The sequence below is a fragment of the Polyodon spathula genome, chromosome 4 (genome assembly GCF_017654505.1).
Source record: "Polyodon spathula isolate WHYD16114869_AA chromosome 4, ASM1765450v1, whole genome shotgun sequence".
NCBI lineage: Eukaryota > Metazoa > Chordata > Actinopteri > Acipenseriformes > Polyodontidae > Polyodon > Polyodon spathula.
Genome location: NC_054537.1, coordinates 57986011 through 58007589, shown reverse-complemented (window position 1 = coordinate 58007589; position 21579 = coordinate 57986011). Strand labels below are relative to the sequence as shown.

The 21579-nt window shown below is 41.5% G+C and overlaps 1 protein-coding gene across 4 annotated transcripts in view; it reads right to left on the bottom strand.

The window, feature by feature from the left end:
• Positions 1–2624: 2624 nt before the first annotated feature.
• Positions 2625–21579, bottom strand: part of LOC121314664 (sterol regulatory element-binding protein cleavage-activating protein-like) — a 51199-nt gene continuing 32244 nt past the window's right edge. For 3 of the 4 annotated variants that reach the window (XM_041248144.1, XM_041248142.1, XM_041248145.1), the window contains exons 10-23: positions 17721–17815; positions 17395–17493; positions 16804–17031; positions 16037–16410; positions 15649–15834; positions 11838–12042; positions 10968–11083; positions 10132–10618; positions 9450–9535; positions 8659–8741; positions 8123–8289; positions 7531–7611; positions 4853–5059; positions 2625–4597 (exon numbers count right to left, since the gene is read on the bottom strand). In XM_041248144.1, the coding sequence (XP_041104078.1) occupies positions 4352–4597; positions 4853–5059; positions 7531–7611; positions 8123–8289; positions 8659–8741; positions 9450–9535; positions 10132–10618; positions 10968–11083; positions 11838–12042; positions 15649–15834; positions 16037–16410; positions 16804–17031; positions 17395–17493; positions 17721–17815 (2660 nt within the window). In that variant the 3' untranslated portion in view covers positions 2625–4351. The remainder of the gene's footprint in view (positions 4598–4852; positions 5060–7530; positions 7612–8122; positions 8290–8658; positions 8742–9449; positions 9536–10131; positions 10619–10967; positions 11084–11837; positions 12043–15648; positions 15835–16036; positions 16411–16803; positions 17032–17394; positions 17494–17720; positions 17816–21579) is intronic. The other variant, XM_041248143.1, reaches the window with a different exon arrangement.

The following is a 21579-nucleotide window of genomic DNA, read 5'->3' as shown; positions in this document are numbered from 1 at the left end:
TAATTATAATTTTTATATAGCGCCTTTTATAGTGGACCACCACCATAAAGTGCTTTACAAGACATGAGACTAGGGTGTGTGAACTATGCATCAGCTGCGTTGTGTACAGTATTTGTCTGCCTTACCCCCTGCTCTTGTAACTGTTCCTGTGGTAACCAGGAATGTTCAAGAACAGCTACCAGAGCAGCCAAGCTCTACTGCGGACATTGCTCACTGTACCCAAAAAGCAGTGTCTGAGAGCAGGCAGGGAAGTGGGGGGTGGGGTGGGAATAAATGGGGGGAAGGACTACTGTACAAGGTTAAGGAGACTTTATAATCTCAAAACAAAAATATAATTTTATACAAAAGTTGCTCTTGAACCAGAAAAAAACAGGGATTATCTGTGTTGCAAACTTGCACTCATCTGAGCACACAAAGTAGCATTCATGCCATATACTCAGTCCTCCATTCCTATTACTCCATTCCCCCTGATTAAAGGCACATCAAAAATAAGCTGAGAATCCCTGCAGCCTATTTATGTCCTCCACGAGTCCACACTGGTCAAACGATGCTAGATAATTGGCCACTGCGACAGTTAACGTCCTTAACCGAATGTGAGGATACTAATGTTACTACAAACTGAACAGTCTGTGTTTATGAAGAACTTTCTTAAATGTTGTTTTTTTTTTAGTTTTCATTTTGTTCTGGATCACTCAGGCTGCTTGAAATGCATGTTGCCATTTTATAAGTGAGTTTCAAGTCTTGTTAGCTTTCAGAGGGCATTGAACATGGGATTGGCCATTCTGTTCAGAACCCAATTGGCCGAGACAAGATGTGAGTATTATAATGGCAGTTTGATTGCACATTATGTAGGTAGAGTGACAGGGTAAAGATCTCCTCCAACCAGAACATACCCTTTCTCTATCTTGTTTTAAAAAGTACATAAATTGGTGATACTAATTGAAGCTGTAGCATCAGCTGGCATATAAGCATAACCATTGGGTGTTGAAGCAGCCGGTCTTTTTTAAACCTTGTATTTCACTCAATGAACCTATGCCAGTGGAGGAAGACAGCGGAACACACCCCATCTGAAGGAGGAGGTATTTCAATTTACAAACATCTCGTCAATACTTTTTGGTCCAAAAGATGCAGCTCCTAGGTAAAAAGCAAAATGGGATTGCAGTGTTTCATTATATTCATAAACATTAATTCTTTTTTATACTTCAAGCCTTTGAAATATAGAGCGCATATAAGATTTATGAACTGTGATGAAAAGTAACGAAAAATAAAGATTTACATGATCCTTTTTTTTTTTAATACATAGGCCTACACCTCATACTTCATATGTTCTAGAAGTAATTCAGTCCAACCTGTTTTAAATTTGAATATGCACTTATTATTTTGCTGTCGGTCATCCGAATATCAGCGTTTGTTTTAAACCCGACACACAATGTAAAGGTGCACTTAAATATTAAATGATTGGAATAAATTACCAAATACAGGCTTTCATTTTTTAAAAACATTTTAGACCAGCACTAAAGTTTATGAAGCCAGGGTGTAGTGACAAAACGAAGTGCCAGAGCTGTCCTAAAAATGTATAATGGTACACTGTAAACAGTTAAACTTTACTAAATTGTGTGTTTAATTAAATACTAAGTCAAAATGCACATACTAACTAATGTTTACCAGCACCTTAAGTATTCAAAAAAGTATACTAACTCAGGTGGCAGTTAAATTAGTTACTTGAATTATAATACAATTAGACATTTCCAGTTGTTTTACAGTAACTCTTTATAAGAAAAGGTTATAATCCAACAAGCAAACAAGAGCCTCTTAAAATGCGAATGCCCTCATTGGAGTGTAACCTGAAATTACAGCATTTTTTCAAAGTATATTATAAAGTGCTTTATTTTACACCTGTTTGGTCTCAATCCCAGTGGTAAACTACTGTAAAAATAAAAATGTGAAAACTGAAAGTTTAAACTCTTCCTTATGTTGTTGGTAAAAAAATCAAGGATGTGTTACAGGTTACTAGTTTTTCGCTGCCTTTGAGCATTTCTATGTACAAAAAAAAAAAAAACGTTTCCTGCAAGCCTGTGTGATACAGTGGAGCCGTGTCTACTGTACAGAGTGAGTGTAATCGGTCATTTACACTAATTTGGACGTACGTACAACATTGTTTTTGACATGAATGTAAGTTAGGTCATACAATAGATGATAAAATGGAGGTCTTAAGAATTTGTTTACCTCCAATAGCATCTAACCAGGGTCCCCACCATTTGCCAACTGAGCACAATGCTGTCTGTTGGATAAGGGGGTGCTATAAATATGTAACTTTGTGCTCTGCTCTGTGTTTGTGCTCTGGCTTAATACATTAATACATTAATTTCAATACATTCAGCCAAACAAATAAAACCGTTTTCTTTCACACCTGTGTAAAACACTGTATTCCAGACCAGTATTTAAGAGAATATTTTCTTTTTGAGAGGGGTTTGAAATGTAAAAATCTCACACAGCCAATTATTACATGCATATTCAAATGTAAAACACTTTGCAGTACATTACTTCCATTTGTATATTTGTATGCATCTTTTCCCCATATAAATCTCTTTCCAATATTTTTCAGAGCAAAGGCATGTTCCACATTACAGTTTGCACAGCCATATTTATTGTTTATTTTAAAATACAGGAAATGTATAACTCAGAACTTTGTTTGTGAAAAAGTGTGTTCTCTCTCTCTTGCTTGCTCCTTGTTGACCACTTGCTGTTCCCTTTCTGTGTCACTGGAATGAATCAAAGCTAACATGCAAGAGGCCACACCCCGAAAGTTAAGCCAACCACTTGCATTAACACGGACATAAAAGGACTGGGCAAAGCATGTCCCCTAAACTGCATTACAGGGCAAAGACAATTTGCTCCCAATTGTGGCAAGTTTTAAAATCAAAATCTGGTGCAAACGTGTTTTGCCGTAGAATTAGAGGTTTGCCCCATCATCAAAATCGAGCCCCTAGTCCCACATCTGGAGGTGTTCTGGTGGCTCTCCAATCCTGGAATCCTGGCTGTCTAAGATTGTGGAAAAAATTCCTATAACCAGGTGCTTGGAAAGTTTCCAGAGAATGAAGCTTTGTGCTTTGCATGCTTCACATCTGAATCACAAGGTTGAAAAAACTGAAAATAGTAAACATGGACCTGGCAGAGTCTAATGTTGGGTCACCTTCACGTGTCATCTCTAGCTGCCTTTGAGTCACAGTGGCCCTACAGTGTCATGAGTCTACACTCACTCAGCCTGCCTGTTCAGTGAGTGAGCACGTGAAGCCACACTGAGAAATACACCCGTGCTCAGCACTAGCAATGGCCCTGCATCCCAACTTCTAGCTTGAAAAGAAATATTAAACAGAAGAATAATAATAAACAAACAACCTCTAATAAAAGTTCAACTTTATCGCTATAAAATGGGAGCTCTATAACGGTGCCTCAGATACATTCATTCAGCTGGGAGCTGGTCTGACTGGTAGCCATGATGCTAGTTTACTGCACACTGAGGAAAGCAGAAACCACGTTTGTTAGTTCAATGTGCGAGTCTTGTATGTTCCCTATTTTAAAGCTCTAGTTAATGTAAGAAGCCTCACCCAAAGCAGGAGAGCTTAGAAGATATTTCCTGGTGTTTTTAGCTGCATTCAAAACCAGAAGCGAGTGGTGGGGGGGGGGGGGGGGGGGGGGGGGAGGTTAATGGATGTTTGACATTCCAATTAGAGAACACACTTACAATATTTGGCCACAGTGAGGTGCTGTGTACTACAGCAAAATCCCATTAGACTCAAATGAGACACACATCTTTTTGATAATACAGTGTTGCTTTAAAATATAAAACCACTTCTACCTGCTATCACTAAAACTTGCTTCTGTACAGAACAGGACCTTTCTTTAAAGAACCTGCTAAAGGACGATCTACATTCTTGTATTCAACGTTGAAAAGCAATTCCGCAGAACAATTTCCTTTGAAAAGAACAAAACAAAGAAACAGAATACATGTTTTAAAATGCAGCTTTCTCACTAAGGTAGCTCTTTGCATATGACAGGATCCCACCACTACAGGTCGGAAGGTGCAGTGGGCTACACACAGGAATACAGACAGTGCAGAGGCAGACAGCTGGTCTGTGTTTAGAACTTCTCACAGGAACCTCTGTCTTTGGCAATGGTTCTGTACAGAAAATGACTTCAAATTCTGTGTAAAATCCACTTGAGGCTGGTCTACATTCTTTTCTCCCTGCGGCGGGAGTCTCTGAGCTCAGTACTGTGGGTCTGAGCCCCCCTGTCTGTCTCGTCCTGTCCTGTGTCGGGGTGCAGTCGGTCAGTGTTCTGCGCCTCTTGCTCAGTCCAGTTTCTCCAGCACAGAGGGCACGTACACCAGGCTCAGCTCACTCCCGAAGTCGCACACAATGGCTGCATTGTCCAGCACTCTGAGCTGCCGCACCCCCTGGCCCTCGTTGCTCTTGCCCAGGTACACAGTCTGCAGCAGGTCCCCGTAGCTGAGGTCCCAGAAGGAGACGCAGCCCTGGCCTCCTGTCACTAGGATGCTCTCCGAGATCACACCCAGGCTGGCGCCGCAGCCAACCTCCTGCAGGGAACGACAGACATAGGGCTGTGACATTTGGCACCATACTAGAAAAAGCTCAGTTTGCCTTATGAAAGCGATGAAAACCTGTCAAGAAATCAATCCGATTTTTTAAAATCTGGGATTTTTTATTATTTTCCAGGGTGCTTCAATTCGAGATTTTTTATGATCATGCTTTTTTTTGGTTATGAGACAGTTGTACATACAGCTGATGTGCGACAGGGGCAGGACCCCCCCCCCCCCCCCCCCTCCCCTCACCTGCTGGATGGAATATAGCTTAATCCCGGTGCTTCGGTCCAAGACACAGATGAGGTCATCGAGGCCGCTGCTGATCACACAGGAAGTGGTGCAGATGAGGGAAGTGACATCGCCTTGATGTCCGTACATGTGGCTGACACGGCTCCCTGTCAGGGCGTCCCACAGACAGATAACTCCATCCTGGCCCCCGCTGGCCAAAACCATTGTCTGGAACACAACACCCCAGAGACAGACAGAGTGAGACAGGACTCTTACTACTGTAAACGCTATCCTGCTCGCATCAATGTGCCTGCTTGGTCTAAGCTACAATAAATATTTCCCAGGTGTACTGGACAAGAATAAACATACTGTAGGGTAAAATGTGATTTGCACAGAGGAAAACCATTTCATTACTATGTCTTATTTTATTTTTTTTGCTTCACTAATTCTGAAAACAGCTTTAGGGATGCAAATAGTTTAGATTGTAAGGTTTGCCAAGTGTTAAATGTTTAGAATGTTGCTGTTGTTAAAACATGCAGCCAAATATAGTTGTTTGCCTTTGTGTTTATATAATAATAAGTGTACGGTGTAGCCCAGTATATTTAATATTCAGTATTTCTTCACAGTCTTTTCAACACTGGCGCCCGCAGCCTTACACACTTTACACACTGTGCGTACCACTGGTTTGCAAACTTTCGACATGAACTGTGGACTCGCATGTAATCTCACACGAGCGACTGAAGGGAAACAGACAGACATTTAGAACCATCTTGTTAGCCTTTTTTATAGCTTCCCCACAAAGTGTCTAGATGAAGACATTTCTGAGTTCAAAAACTCCCCTTTTTCATAAATTCCTTCTCCATTTCAATATCTCCCATATGGTATTTGTTTTTTTATTTCCTGCTGCAGTACCTTACACTTTTCTGAAAAATGTCATTTGCCATGTGTCGACCAGTTTCAATACCTGTCTAGAATTTTGAATGCCTTTGCTGCTGCAACAGGTTTGCCACTCCTAGTCTTTTGTGTCGTTCAAATTTAACAAGTTTGCTTACTATACCAGAATCTAAATCATTAATGTAGATTAGGAATAGCAGAGGACCTAATAATGATCCCTGTGGTACACCGCTGGTTACCACACTCCATTCTGAGGTTTTTCCTCTAATCAGTACTTTCTGTTTTCTACATGTTAACCACTCCCTAATCCATGTACATGTGTTTCCTTGAATCCCAACTGCGTTCAGTTTGAGAATTAATCTTTTGTGCGGGACTTTGTCAAAAGCTTTCTGGAAATCTAAATAAACCATGTCATATGCTTTGCAATTATCCATTATGGATGTTGCATCCTCAAAAAAATCAAGCAAGTTAGTTAGGCACGATCTCCCTTTCCTAAAACCATGTTGACTGACTCCCAGTACCCTGTTACCATATAGGTAATTTTCCATTTTGGATCTTATTATAGTTTCCATAAGTTTGCATATAATAGAAGTCAGGCTTACTGGTCTGTAGTTACCCTTTTTATTTTGTTTCCCTTTTTGTGGATTGGTATTACGTTTGCAATTTTCCAGTCTGTCTGAGTACAACCCCTGTGTCAAGAGACTGCTGCATGATCTTGGTTTTTTGTAAATTACTTCTTTCATTTCTTTGAGTACTACTGGGAGGATCTCATCCGGCCCAGGGGATTTGTTTATTTTAAGAGCTCCTAGTCCCTTGTAAATCAATTTGAAGCTTATTGAATTGTACTGTGTATTTAAGTAGTAATAATGAGCAAATTAAATCAGGTACTAAGTTTGTTTGAAGCTTTAAAAGACAGCAAAAATCCTTCTGATGATCCAGGGTGTGATGATGAATTCAGTCAGACTGAAATGTCTGTTTCTAGCACTAACAGAAGTGGAGTTTTAGTCATTTAAAACAGACTGGTGTCATTGAATGGAAGTACTGTCTTATCTGAAGTACATGATATTGGCCTTGTAAGTACAGATGTACTTAAAACAGCACCTGACTCAATAAAATTAATGCTTTTTAAAAAAGATTTCAGCCAAAAAAGGATGGGTAGCACCATTCTGCAGTATTTTTGGAAAGCAGAGTCCCGGATAAATTCTTTGATGGAGCCTTGTACCCAACATTGCAATACAGTGAAGCAGTAGATGGTGTGTTTTGCATTATATTTTTATCTGATGAAACAGAACTACGATCATAGACAGGAGCAACGCAAAGAAAATCCTCACAAAACACCATACAACACAAACGCATCTGAGTGCTCAACAACGTGCTGCTCAATATACAGTCCATAATTACCAAGGCATTTCAGGACTACTAAGAGCACAGTGATATGTAGGATCTATTAGAGGACACTGTTATGCTCTATCCCAACACCCACAACATCTTGAAAGTGCTCCTTACCATGCCTGTGTCTTCCAGGATTAAGCACGTTAAGAGCACATTTAAAGTTTCATTTGTATTTAAATTGTATGATGTTGCAGTCATTTACAAGCATTCCTGATAAGTTTCAACATGTAAATGTGTTTTAATATATTTAATGTTAAATGGAAACCAACAACCCCAATAATTTTTGTTGTTGTTGTTGTTTTGTTTGTTTTCCCCAGTCCAAAGTGCTTTGTGGAGTGTCTTTACAAAACCTGCCCCTCTCAGCTGTTTTGAACCGTCCCCATGATTTTTAGGCTCCCCCCCCAAGTGCTGACCTGGTCGATGTACACGGCAGTGATCCCCCCAGAGTGACCCTGCAGCGTGAAGAGGCAGCACGAGTCCTCAAGCCGGTACACCTGAGAGAGAGAGAGAGAGAGAAAGAGAGGGAGGGAGGTCAGGGCACATGTCTACATGGACAGCTCAGGGCTGGGTTCAGGAGAGCGATAGAAACTGAACTCTCACTAAGTACATATCAGTGGGTATATAGTGGGACAAACAAAAAATGAATTCAGATCAGTCTGTCTATCTCTCTGTGGGTTGAGTTTGCTGCAGGAGAGAGACTCACAACACTTAAACCTGAAGGCCCCCCGACTATCATACACAGCTCATTGGTAAAAGGATAGGAACAGATAGGATGGATCCAGGTCTGTCTGACTTAAGTGCCTGTAAAAGGAGAATGAAGTCCATTCTCTCTATATATTTTTTTCTTTTTTAGAAGTTCAGTTTGGTAGTGAAAATGCACCTCTTGAAAAACATGTTATGTAAGAGACAGAGAGAGAGAGAGAGATAACCGGTTTTACTGGATGAGAAAAAAAAAAACACAGGAAAAAGCAGAAAGCAAACAGAAAGATTCCAGATGAGCCTCACCCTCACTGTGTGGTCCTGGCTGCCCGTCACCACCCGCCCTGCTGCAGCACGCAGCACTGTAATTGGCTTCTGGTGGGCACACTGCACCGAGTGGGTCAGCTGACAGCAGATTACATCATCACTGCTGTAGCAGGGGGAAGGGGGCATGCTGCCACGATTGGGAGTTCCTGAGAGAGACACACACACAGGGTAAGAAAATGACACACAACACCCTGGGAATAATTCAAAAACCTGGTATCTATGTTCCTAGATAAGGCCTGAGGTTAAAACAATGTTGCAGTGCGTTGATTTTTATTGGAAAACACAGTTAATGGAATACATCAGAGTTATGGAAAACAGGGGTGTACCACCTGTAAAGGCACTACAGAATCTCAAAGCATGGGGTCTGTATCCTAGATATCACAAGAGCTCAAACAACATATTTGAAAGCCTTGGTTTGTCCTTAAATTCTTATTCTTAAAACTATTTTAAATCAGAACAGCACAGCCTAGCGCGGGACTAGGTACAGGAAGAGAAGAGACCCTGCTGACACTCACCTTGGTACTGCAGTAGGTTCATGGGTTTATTGATATCCACAGTAAAGAAATCTAATGAGCCGCTCAGCCTCGCAGCTACAATTCTATTAAAAGAGGAAAACACAATCAAACCCTTATTCTGAACAGGGAAAGGAGAAGAATGACCTCAAAATGAGCAGAATTACACAAATCAGTCAACATGGGATTCAATACATATGGAGAAATGAGAATGTGGCAGTAGACTAATTCATTTCTGCAAATATACCCTATTTTAGGCAAAATGAAATTCCATTAAAGGCAAAACATCTTCTATAGCCCATATTTTATTTTTTGTTTGTCACTTGTAGGCACAATTCCTCATCTTCCAACACCCCCCACCCCCGGATTTCTAAGTTTTAAAACAATTTCTTTAGAAAAAAAATAGCAAACTTTCCACTTGCTTCAAAACTCTTTTCCAGTCCATTGCGACATTTTCTTCATCACTTATTTTCTTGACTGATTTCATATGTACTGCAGACTCATCTCATAGTGGAAAATGACATGCCCCTCGGGAAGACTACTGTTACCTCCAGGGAGCAATACCCTCAGCCTGCAGCGTCAGGCATTATAGCCCCCTGTTGGTAACAGCAGTCTTTCCTCTGGGCAATCATTTTCCACTATGCCCCTCCTCTCCAATCCATATTTACTATATATACTCTAATAAACATTCAGCAGTAGAAAAAAACCGTTAATGACCAGAATCATTATACTAAGCAGCATCCTCATCCAGTATGTTGAGCCACTGGACTGAGTGAGCCGAGAGTGCAGTGTACCTGTTGTTGAGGAAGACAAGGGCAGTGATCCCAGACTTGCCCTCCTCGTTACTGCAGTGCAGACAGCCTTCTAGAGCGTCCCAGAGCTACAGAGAGAAGAGGGGGGCGTTACACCTCACACACAGGCACCAACAAAAAAGCAGACTTTCTAGGGTTTGTGGAAGATGTTGTTTTGTTACTTGAATCTATATTCTGTGTTTATCTATTTATTAATTAATTATAAAAAGTATATTGGGAAATGAATAACTGTCTTTCTGGTTTTGATAAACTGTGTATGCTTAGGGGTACATTCAGGGATTCATTCAAGATGGAAAAGTCAACATTCAGGGATTCATTCAAGATGGAAAAGTCAACAAATTTATAAGGAATGTTTTAAAAAGTGCCTTACACAGAAACAATAAAACATGCCACAAAGGCATGCGAAACACATATTTGAATTTCAAAACCTCACTGCTGTGCCTTTACTCCTTCATCTGCTAACAGGCATTCAAAATTTGAATCTAAAACAAAACAAAACAAAAAAGTCAAGTAGACAACTGTTGAGGCCAGTTGCTTTCATGGTGCACAGCTGTTTGATTGTTCTAAGTTTTAAATGTTTACATTATAACAGTCAGCAACCCAGCAGGTACTATGTAGGGCCGTCCCGAAGTGCTGGTGGTATTTCTGATCCAGACTGACTCACCTCCAGCTTCCCACTGCTACGCCCGGCTGCAATGAGGCTCCCCTGCAGCTCCAGAGCCCACACTGAGCTGTCCCAATCCCCAGGGACGGCAGGCAGACAGCTGGCGGGGCGGGGATTGGGGCCGCACAGGGGCTCGTCCCCCTGGCTGTGTCTCCGACAAGGGGAGCAGGGTGCAGGGGAAGGGGAGTAGCCTTGTATGTTGGGGGCGGTGGCCCCATGCTCCTCGTAGGCTCTCTCCAGCAACCCTCTGAAGTGGAAGCCTCCTCTGGCCCCCTCGTTGGCGTGCCCCAGGCAGGTGGGCTGCTCGGAGAAATTGGTGTCGATCAGCGGGGTGAGGTCAGGCTGGTCTCCAAACAGGGCAGGCCTGGAGGGGAGCAGCCTCCTCCTGAGTGGGTAGCCCCCCACCCCAGCCTCCAGACCCTCCTCCTCAGGCTCTGGCTCCCATCTCTCCTGCCGCTCCCACACACCACTGCTACTCTGCCTTAGCCTGGACAGCAATGACAAGCAAGCAGGATACTTCAGACAGGTGACAAGAGACCAGACACATTACCTACAGGGGCCTCTCCACCACTATTTACTACTGTTTGCACCTTTGAGAACTATCTTTACAAGCAGACAACTCTATTTATGTGCTATTCTATAGTAAAATTGTTATTCTTGACATTTGAAAAGGCTATAGAAAGTTGTAGTTCTGTGATTCTAATTTTGATTAGTTTTTGCACACTGTACAAAGTTATCGTGGGAAACGAGACTTGATCATTGAAGGACCTGACTCATTTCAAAATGCTGAACACACTGTGTGCCTCACTCCCCCCGGTGGAGTGCCCTCCTCTTACCCGGGGTCAGGGATGACAGTGAGGCAGTCTCCTGTCTGTGTGTCCCACACACGGATCTGTCTGGCCAGACAGCAGCTCACCAGCAGCATACCATCACCTGCCAGACACTCAATATCCTGCAGGGTTAGGGGGACAAGGAGGGGAAACACAGTAAATTACTCAAATAAGGTTCACGTTCTCTCCCAAATTCCATGTACCGATTACATTTGCAAATATTTTTGGGGGAGAAGAAGAGAAAACAGAAGGACTTCTTTTCTTCTTATTACAGGAATGGAAATAAGACTCTCATTGCATAGCAGTTTGATCCATTCCTGGTTTTACTATGAGTTTAATAAGACATAGCTGAGCTTGTTACCTGTACACTGTGGCTAATCGGGCTCCTTTTAAGACCTGGAGAGGGGGAAACTGCTATTCAATACGAGTCTTATTTCCATCCCTGAATTATGCAGCTACCTGTTGTAGACAGATATTAAAAGAAACATTTCAGTGTAAAACGTATAAGACATAAGGCTGGTTTGTACTAGTTTTGAACTACCTAATGCTACCTTAGGATTCGTGCTAATCGGGGTCTATGAAACCAGCTGTTAAAGATGAAAAGAAAATCTTTTAGGAGAGAAAGAGTTAAGTCTTGCATTTCTGAATACGTAGCTACTGGTCACAGCATGAGAGAGACAATTTAAAAACACTGCACATTCTGACTGTTTCTAAGAAGCTGTAAAATCTTGAAACTTTGATTGTAATTGCTTTAGCAAAACCTAAATAATACTATCATGCTAATAAAGCCTATATAAGTTTGAAATGGAGAGAACAGAGAGGAGTGCAGGAGAAGAGACAGAGAATAGGAGGGAGAAGGGAGAGGGGGGTGCGTACCATGTGGTGCCCGGATAGCAGCAGGGGGGAGATCTCGCTGATGGGGGGGGAGTAGCCGTAGTCGTCGCAGGGCAGCTCTCCGCGCCCCCGGCGCCGCCCGTGGGACACCCCGTTCTGACCGTAGTTCCGTGGACACAGGACCCGGTACAGACAGAACAAGAGCAGCACCAGGATCACGCCTGCCACTAGACCCAGAGCCGCTGCCCTGAGAGATACAGGACAGACAGAGACAGGTACTGTGTGTACCTTTGATTTGCTAAATTTCACTTTTATAAGTGTGGTCTGGCATATGAGCCTGTGCGATCTGTTGAAGTGAAACAGACATTTCAAGCTTATAGGATTGTACTGTTTATTTAATGGTAGTAATGAGCAAACAGAAGCAGATAAGTTTGGTTGAAACCTTGAAAAAGAGCAAGAAATCTGATGATCCAGAATGTCAGAGGGAAAAAAAAATCAATAAAAGCACCAAGCTCTGTTTCTGGCACTAAAGGTGGTGGAGTTTTAAGTGCCGAAAATAAGTAAGTTCACATTCATACAAGATTCATTTGTATTTTAATTTGATCAGTGTAATGTATTAAAATGATTAATACATTTCCTAATCATTAACACATAATTGCCAAGCTGATATTATTATTATTATTATTATTATTATTTATTATTATTATTATTATTTTTTTAACTGCTTGTTTTGTCACAATGTACAAGAAAAAAAAAGTTTATCTTTATAAGCCATGCTTAGGGAGCGAGTAATGATTACATTAGTTGTAGTGATTGTGAGAGTAATGATTAGAAATGGAACCAGCATGACAGATTTGTGAGCTAGTTTTTCAAATAGGTTTATTTGTAGCTTTTACTGTTGCAGACTATTTGGCTATCATTGTAGTTGCTGTTCTGTCTCGATGGCAGCGCGCTGTGTTTATTTTTTAGAAAGGGAAACGGTGATGCAATTTGATTGAAGTTTTCTAATGTGACAATGTAGGTGCTGTGAAACTCAGGAAAGAACAAAATTGCACCACTCTTGGGTTGGAGTGGGGGTAGGAATGGGGGTTATTAATCCTATGTAAGACTTGTCTTTGATGTCTTAATTAATAGTTTAAATTGTTCACAAAAAAAAATAAAAAAAATGCAGCACTCTGATTGGCTGAAACACTTTACAGCATGTTGATGCAGAGTCATTATCGGCATGAGATGGAATGTCGGTGTGGTTCAGTTTTGCGTACAATGTGAAACATTTCTGGGGGCGATCCTGAGACGGACGCTTATAAAAGTTTACCACCATATTTAACTGCATTTTTGCAGTTCACCCATGCTTTTCCCATTTGTATACTATGTGTTTACTATCGTTTACCTTGGCTTGCCATGCTTATTAATATGTTTTACCATACCTTGCTATTCTTTGCAATGCTTAAACCATGCTTTCAGTAGGCTGTATTACACTTTGCTATGCTTTTATTATGGGGAACTTTTACAAGGGGAGATAGCACCAGTGCAGACTTCATCCTGATAGAAACTGCCCACTTGTATTTCTGCTAAAAGCTTATAGAGCAGAATATTTCAATTCTAGTACCATCTTCACAAAAGTGACAAAAACTCCTTCCATTCCCAGGCATTACCGGACATGAAGCAAAGCCACAAAAACTATCCACACGCATCTCCTCGCTGCAGTGTCCACATTCAAGAGTGTGGCTTCATCAACCCTCAGGTATACACTGCAGCTTCAAACAGGTAGAAATCAAACTGGAAGCCCAGACAGACCCAACTCTTTAACCAGTGCAATACTGGACAGCTTCAACATGAGACACATTTCATCCAGAGAAAAACAAAACAAAAAAACAAGGTTTTCCTGATGAAAAAAGGTTTTTGAGGGATAAGAAAGACAACAGCAAAACACACAAGCTAGAGGTGCTCAGGACTAAGACATCACTCTTTGAGAGATTTACTTTACTTGGTCCAAGCTGCTCATTTGATTAAAGGTGCAATGGTGTAATCTTAAATAATGCAATTCACCTGGTTCCATTCCAAGATAAATTCCAAAATGAGATCCATTAAACAAATACAGCTGTTGTTCAATCGCTTAACACATTTCTATTAGAGACTCCACTTACCAAGATTTAAAATTAGATTACAATCAGGTATGGAGGCTTCTTAACGGAATTTAAAGCTGTATTATAGTTAAGATATGGAGGATTTAAAACAGACTGTGGCGAAATGATGGTACAACTTAAGTGTGCAAGTACTGTCCAGTTACTATACATATTTTGACAGAAATAAACATATGTACTGTATTAGTACTTATACATATTTTGACAGAAATAAACATATGTTGGAAATTAACCGAAAAAACTAATTTCATGCAGTATAACAAAAATGAAAGCCCCTCAAAAAAAAAAAACGATTTACATAAAACTCAAAAATAGCTAAAAATAAGCACTCAAAAATACAGTTAATAAAAACCAAAAAACAGAAGCCCTAAACATAATCAACTTAACAAAGACTTTGGAAAATACTCAAAATGATTGTCATTGAATTTACTAATTTCCTTTTGAAATTTCTTTAGGTATTTGTAAATGTGTCGCGAGAGAGTATTTTATAGCTTTGGGTCAAGTTTGTTTTAAGTCAAGGGCACACTGGTGAAGCAGACTTTTATAATTTTCCAGTTCATATAAAAGTAGCATTGAGCTGTGTGGACTCACCGCTGCAGGTGGGTTTCCCTCCAGTTACTAAGCCTCCACATTTGCCCTCTCCACTGCCAGCAGAGAGCCACACCAAGGACAGGACCCCTTTAAGACACCTCACAGTGACATCACAGCCAGGCTCATCTTTCCACCAGAGGCTGAACCAATGAGCAGCAGGCAGGGGAGAGGGGCCTGTGAGGCTGTAAACCTTGAATGATGCTATCACAGGCCATAGAGATAAAGCTAGTAAACACACACACACACACACACGCACACGCATGCACACAAGACAGACAGACATACACAAGCCTTATCTGTGTTTTAATGCACTGACGGCAAGCACTGTTTAAACTGTTGCCATTATCAATATGTTATTGTGTGGGGTGCATAGTTGGTAATGTAACAACTGTCTGACGACACCTTTGCTAATGAATGGTGTTCCGAAGAATTATTTTCCTAATAAAGTGAAGTTATGACTGTCATCTCTTACTGGGGATGTGTGTTAAGTGTTGTTTGCTTTTTTTTTTTTCTTTATCAGTAAGTCACGTTGAAGATCAAATAAACAAAACTGAATCTCAGCAAAACATGTGTCCTTTGTCAGGCTCTGTAGAAAATGAGGCTCACTGCGTGCAGAGTTAAAATACCATGAGAGCAGTTACAACCCTTCACCAGCAGTGGCACTGTGCGCTACAAACAATCCCATTAGAAGTGAATGCCCAGAGAAACAATGGAAAAGGGGAATACAGCAAGGTGCTGCATATTTTACTAAGGAATGGATTTAGAAAAAACTAAATACTAAAGAACAAGGAAAAGATAAGTGTTGATCAATTACCACGTAATTAGGATATTGTGAGGAATATAGAAGCTGGGTATTTTATTTAAAAAGGGGATTAATTCTCTGCTTTAAAAATACTCAATGGTAGAATATTCCGTTATACTGAGAGTAACTTCTAACCCAAATCTGTTATAATCAGATCTGTTATAGGAGTCACCCTATACACAGTTTAGTAACTTATTTTAAATCACAAGAACAAAGATGCATGGGATTGCTTCTATACACAACACAAGATGCCCTGGAATGTTGGTGATGGGTTGATTTCTCATGCGTGATTCATAATGTTGATGAGTGCACTCACTTGTACAGAGTGAAGTCAGGCTGACTCAGGGTCTTGCCGGGGGGCTCCGGAGCTTGCTCTGCCTGCATGTCGAAGGCTGGGAAGTGGGAGTGGAAGCGCTGTGTGTCCTGAGGGTGTCTGGCCTCCACAGCGTCCTGAGCACTAAGGTAGAACGAGACAGGGATCACTGGCAGGATGCTGATGTACCTGCACAGACACAGAGGGAGAACAACACATCACTCCTGACACTGGCACACAGACACGGAGAAAGGCAGAGTGAGAGACAGCCAGGGAGGCAGAGAGACAGGCAGGCAAATAGACAGACAGACACAGGCAGGCAAAGAGACAGACAGGTAAGACATGCAAACAGGCAGAAAGACATGCAGGGAGACAGTCAGACGGCCCTCACCTCTTGGCCAGTGTGATGTTGTAGTAGCTGAAGAGGGAGGGCCAGTGTCTGAAAGACAGCCTCCTCCAGGTCTCCTCGTCAGGGGGGATCCAGGAGATCTCAGGGGTGTTGTCTGGGCCAGGGGGCTGGTCTCTCTGGCTGGCCCAGGGAGGGCGCTGCTGGTCTTGGGACTGGTTCTCCAACAGGGGGGTGGGCTCAGGGTGGGGCAGCACTGTCAGTGTGCTCTCGGGGTCCCCCACAGGAAACACAGACAATGGGGGCAGCCCCCCTGACTTGCCAAGGGGACTCTGCTCAGACACTTGGGCTGATAGGTAGGTGCGCAGACCGGCAGGATCCGTGTACACCAGGATACCAATCCAGATCACTGTGCCAGCCTGGGTTAGAGAGAAGGAGCAGGGGGGAGAGATGGAGAAGGGGAGAGATGAGGAGATGGGGAGAGGTAAATATTAGAATTACAAAACGAGTATAACTGTGAGTCAAATGTTAATGAAACATTTTTGTGTAATATTGATACCAGTTGACCTAAGCACAGAATGCAAATGAGAAAGACCAGACAAATAAAAAATCTCATATGCCCAATGTCATGATTTCATCATTTCACACACCTCCTCCCCTCCCCTCTCCTCTCTTCCTCTCCTCTCTCGCACAGCTCCTCCCCTCTCCTCTCCTCTCTCGTACACCTCCTCTCCTCCCCTCCCCTCTCCTCTCTCACACAGCTCCTCCTCGCTCCGGTCCTTGCTCACACAGCCCCACCCCTCTTCCCTCACCATGATGATGCGCTGTGCGAGGCGGGTCCTGGCCAGGAAATAGATGACGCGCAGTCTCTTGGGCAGCGTGAGGTTTCGGAAGGAGGAGGGCTGCAGGGTGATGGTGTAAGGGGTTACGGGGCGCAGTCTCTTGTACTGCTGCTGGTGGGCCTCCCGCGGGCGCAAAGGCGAGGGCTTAGGGGGGGCCAGGCAGGCCTCGGCAGGGAAGCACCTGTTCAAGTCCGTGAGCTGCCGTGGGAGAAGGAATGAAGGGGTAATAAGAATACAAGATTAAAAGACACAAGCATTTATCATTCAATGAATAGCCTACTGAACCGTTCAACATAACCACAATTGTTTTGCAAGCCTATTTCCGTAGGCTTAGCTTTGCTAGGTGATCGTCACAATAATGAAAGTTGCATCTAAAACTATTTATTTTAAAATAATTGCTCATGTTTGAAATATACATTTCATTACTACAGAGGGATGGGCTATATCCTAACAAGGTATATTTTGTCAGGTTTTTCTACCTTGTAGGGACTTTTTTTAACCCCACTAAAGGTGTGCACTAACATGCACACGCAAACGCACAAGTACACACACTTCTTTTACCTCCATACGTCGGATATCGATAGAGAGGACGGTGGTGAAGAAAAGCATCTGCAGGAAGAAATCTGAGACGAGGCCAACCACAGCGAACAAGCAGAACTCCTACGGGTGGCACACACAGTTACTCAACTTCATAACGACACAAACAAAGAAAAGGAGGCCATTCGGGCCCATCAGTGCTTACCCAGTTAAATCAATGGTTGCTGTTCATCTCAAACCTATTTCGAGCTAGTCTTAGAAATGGAGAATGAGGATGTGCAAACAGACAACTGCAGATTTAATCAGGTATCAATTAGACGTTCAACCCATATGAGCTACTGGTAGGTTACCTGGATAGCCGGGACAAGAGTGAAATAGCCAATCAGGACGATGCATAGCTCTGTGGCCATGTTCTTCATGATGGACCAGCTCTCGTTGCTCAGACCTGGGGAGGGGGGACAGACAATGCGAAGGGGCGTTCACACCGGACGTCAATTTGTGTTGCCACCAGCCCCTGTTCACACAGATTTATTTATTTATTTATTTTTTTGACAGTGCAAGAGTTTGTAACTCTGGTATTTTTTTGTATTGAACATTTTAATGCTATAGTGCTACTTTAATTTTGTGTTGTTTTCACACTGGACACAACAATTTCTTACTTATACAGGTATTATGTAAAGCCATTTTTAGTGGACTGAAAATATCACGTGTTTATGTATTTTTTATAAGTAGCGACTTTTATTCTAGCGTTTTTCACCTACAAATGTGGTTTATCATGATGTGCTTTTGCACGGCACACTGGCTTTAAAATGCAATGTTTATATTATGAAAACATCTGAAATGACAAAACAGTTGACCTACTGCAGCAGCTTTGAATTGTATTTCACCAGTCAATAAATATGTTAACTGCACTTCTTGATTCTTTAGCGTGACTGTGTGCTGTGCTTTACCTTTGAATTTTAATCATGCCTAATTGTAAACGTAATCTATCTATCTAATGTTAATAAAGCCTGTAATTTCACCCCTGCCTAAGTCCTATAGCATGTAATTACATGTATTATAAAACTGACACTTTTTTACAGTGGCTCTCAAAAGTATCCACCCCCCCTTGGACTTTTCCACATTTTACTGTGTTACAACATGGAATCAAAACTGGATTTAATTAGGAGTTTGAGTCAAAGTGAAAAATAAAATCTACAAATTGTTCTCAATTAATTACAAATACAAAACAGAAAATAATTGATTGCATAAGTATTCACTCCCTTGAGTCAATATTTGGTAGAGGCACCTTTGGCAGCAATTACATGAGTCTATTTGGATAAATCTCTACCAGCTTTGCACATCTGGACACTGCAATTTTTGCCCATTCTTCTTTGCAAAATTGCTCAAGCTCCGTCAAGTTGGATGGGGACCTTTGGTGAACAGCAATTTTCAACTCTTTCCACATATTATCAATTGGATTGAGGTCCAGGCTTTGACTGAGCCGCTCCAGGACATTGACCTTTTTGTTTTTAAGCCACTCCAGTGTGGCTTTGGCTGTATGTTTGGGGTCGTTGTCCTGCTGGAAGATGAATCCCTCACAGCGCCGGTTTCCTGGTTTCTCTGGACTAGTCTACTGATTGTTGAAGCAGAACATCTCATTCTTCAGGCCCCCTACAATAATGCCGATAGCAACCAGGTGATCTTCATTACTGAAGCGGGGCATGGTCATATCTTTCACCATTCTAACGTTAATTAAAATTATGTCTTTTTGAATGACTATTTATAGAGATTCTTAATCAACTCATTTTGGCAACTTTAACTCAACTCAAATACAAAACACTGAGCACCTACCGTTTTTAATGAAATCACACGACTTAAGCTCATTATTTTGGTTCACCCAAGGAACAATACTACTCATACAATCAACAAACCTCTCTGCTCACTATTTAAAATGTAAATAACATTGAGCTATTGATGTAAAACTTAGACTATTGGGTTTTCATTGAGTAATAGATATATGTTTTAACTGTGTTAATTAGTTGATTTGTTGGGGTAGTAAAAGTTTTTCTGTTAGTCATTAATGTTTTGCAAGAGTTGTGTAGCAACTTCTGTTTAAAACTAAATTACTAACATTTTCCAAAATTAATGGGGGGGGGGGGGACACTTGTATTTTTTGGTTTTGTTTTTAAAGATCAGAGATATATAGCCATACACACTGATGACGGTCTATGAGGAGCGAAACATGTTCATATTTGTTTGTTTGAAATAAAATAAAAAATTGAATTTGAACATGCTCGGACACACACAGTATCGGCTTTTCTTCCTCAATCTTGTTTGTTCGATCTTCTCTTGTGGAAAGGAGCCTCTTATTTTTACCTGATTGGCTGCTGGTAGGGTACGTCACAAAGCGCTGCGGCTAAAGTTGAAAATATTTCATTTTTTTTGGTGTGAATGGCAGTAACAGCTTCGCCAAAGTCTATGAAACAAAATTACTTAAATATCATCCAAAGCAAATGCTTAATTACGCTTGCATAAACATATGGCTCTGTGGGTGGAAAATAATCTGTTTGCGAGTAGAGACACAGACTTGGTCCCACGGGGTACATGTCATCCCTCACTGCCCTATCCTCTCATCACTTAAGAGGTTTTCTGGTTCAGAGTAAAACCGTGAGCACACAGAGACAGTAGGGGGCGTGCTCTGCTAGGTCAACAGATCTCTAAACAGATCTGCTTTGACCCCTGCACTCAGCATTACTTCCCACCGTCAAGCCAAAGAAAAAAAAATCCCGATCATAAAAAAAAAAAAAAAAAAAAAACACTAACAAAACAAAGTCATAAACTCATAAATTATTAACTGGTTTAGATAAATGCAATGTGTGTTGAAGTAAGATCAGTCAGATGCACTCTTTATTGTCTGACCCCCTTGTTTATGAATAAATGGCTTTAAAACACTGAGAGTCTTTGCAGCCATCATGAGAAGCCCTCCTTTAAAGTGCTGTTTCTATGATAAACTGCAACATTGTGGCAGCTAAGACGACATGTGCCTATCATTTACATGTATATGGATTTTGAATAAATAAATATATTTCAAATCACAACATGACCTTACAGTGCCTAAATCCTGCTGTATAAATACTACAGCTGATCTGACCTCTACATTTATATGTCTCTTTGAAAATGATTACCTGTTTACTAAAATCAAAAACGATCAATACATAGATAACATTTTAAACGTTACCATCCCTAATTAGCATTGTCCTACCTAATTTAGTACACGCTGTTATGAAGTACTCTGATAACTTTTTTTTAAAAGTCAGATGAATAGTAAGATTTTCTTTCATTGTTTATTAGCTGCCAATCCTAATTAAATCTCACACTAAAGTTTATTGTAGCGTGCACTTGAACAGAACAGAGATCGAGCTGGGTTTTATATTGTGTATCTCATCAATAAATCAATATGTAATAGTCACAAGACTACAAACACATTCTCCTTCCTATAACCCTGGCTCCCTGAAATAGAAGTGTAACCACCTTTTAAAGACCCGAAACCTGAAGAAGATATATCAAAGCTGCTCACAGATTCTGTGAAGCAGTCATGGCCCGCCCCAAAGTAATCTGCGTCATTTTTCCTTGAAGCCTGCTGCAATCAAGGATGCAGCGACCTTGAAGGTTAATGGTTACATTTCTATTTCGGGGAACTAGTGTTATGATAATAACCTAATGTTTCCTTTCAAGTATGAAATGTAACCATTACAGAACAACTGGAATGCAACAAGGCGAAGCCATATGCTGCCATTGCTGGTTGTGTCACGTGATCTCTTCAGTGTGTTGATATGTAAATAAATCCTGTTCACCTGCGGGGTGTATCAACTTCAACCTCTGTCTCGATCTCCTGCCTGTCACTCAGCAGTGAATGCACACATCAACACAGCAGATGGCTACCCTGTCATAAGCAATGATGTTTGCCTTGTGGAAGGCAGTGGGTTTGAGTACCTGGTGGTTAGTGTTGTGTTGCAGTGTGGAAGGCAGTGGGTTTGAGGTATTGGTTAGAGTGCTGGGTTGCAGTGTGGAAGGCAGTGGTTTGAGGTATTGGTTAGAGTGCTGGGTTGCAGTGTGGAAGGCAGTGGGTTTGAGGTATTGGTTAGAGTGCTGGGTTGCAGTGTGGAAGGCAGTGGGTTTGAGTAGCTCATTGGTTAGAGTGCTGGGTTGCAGTGTGGAAGGCAGTGG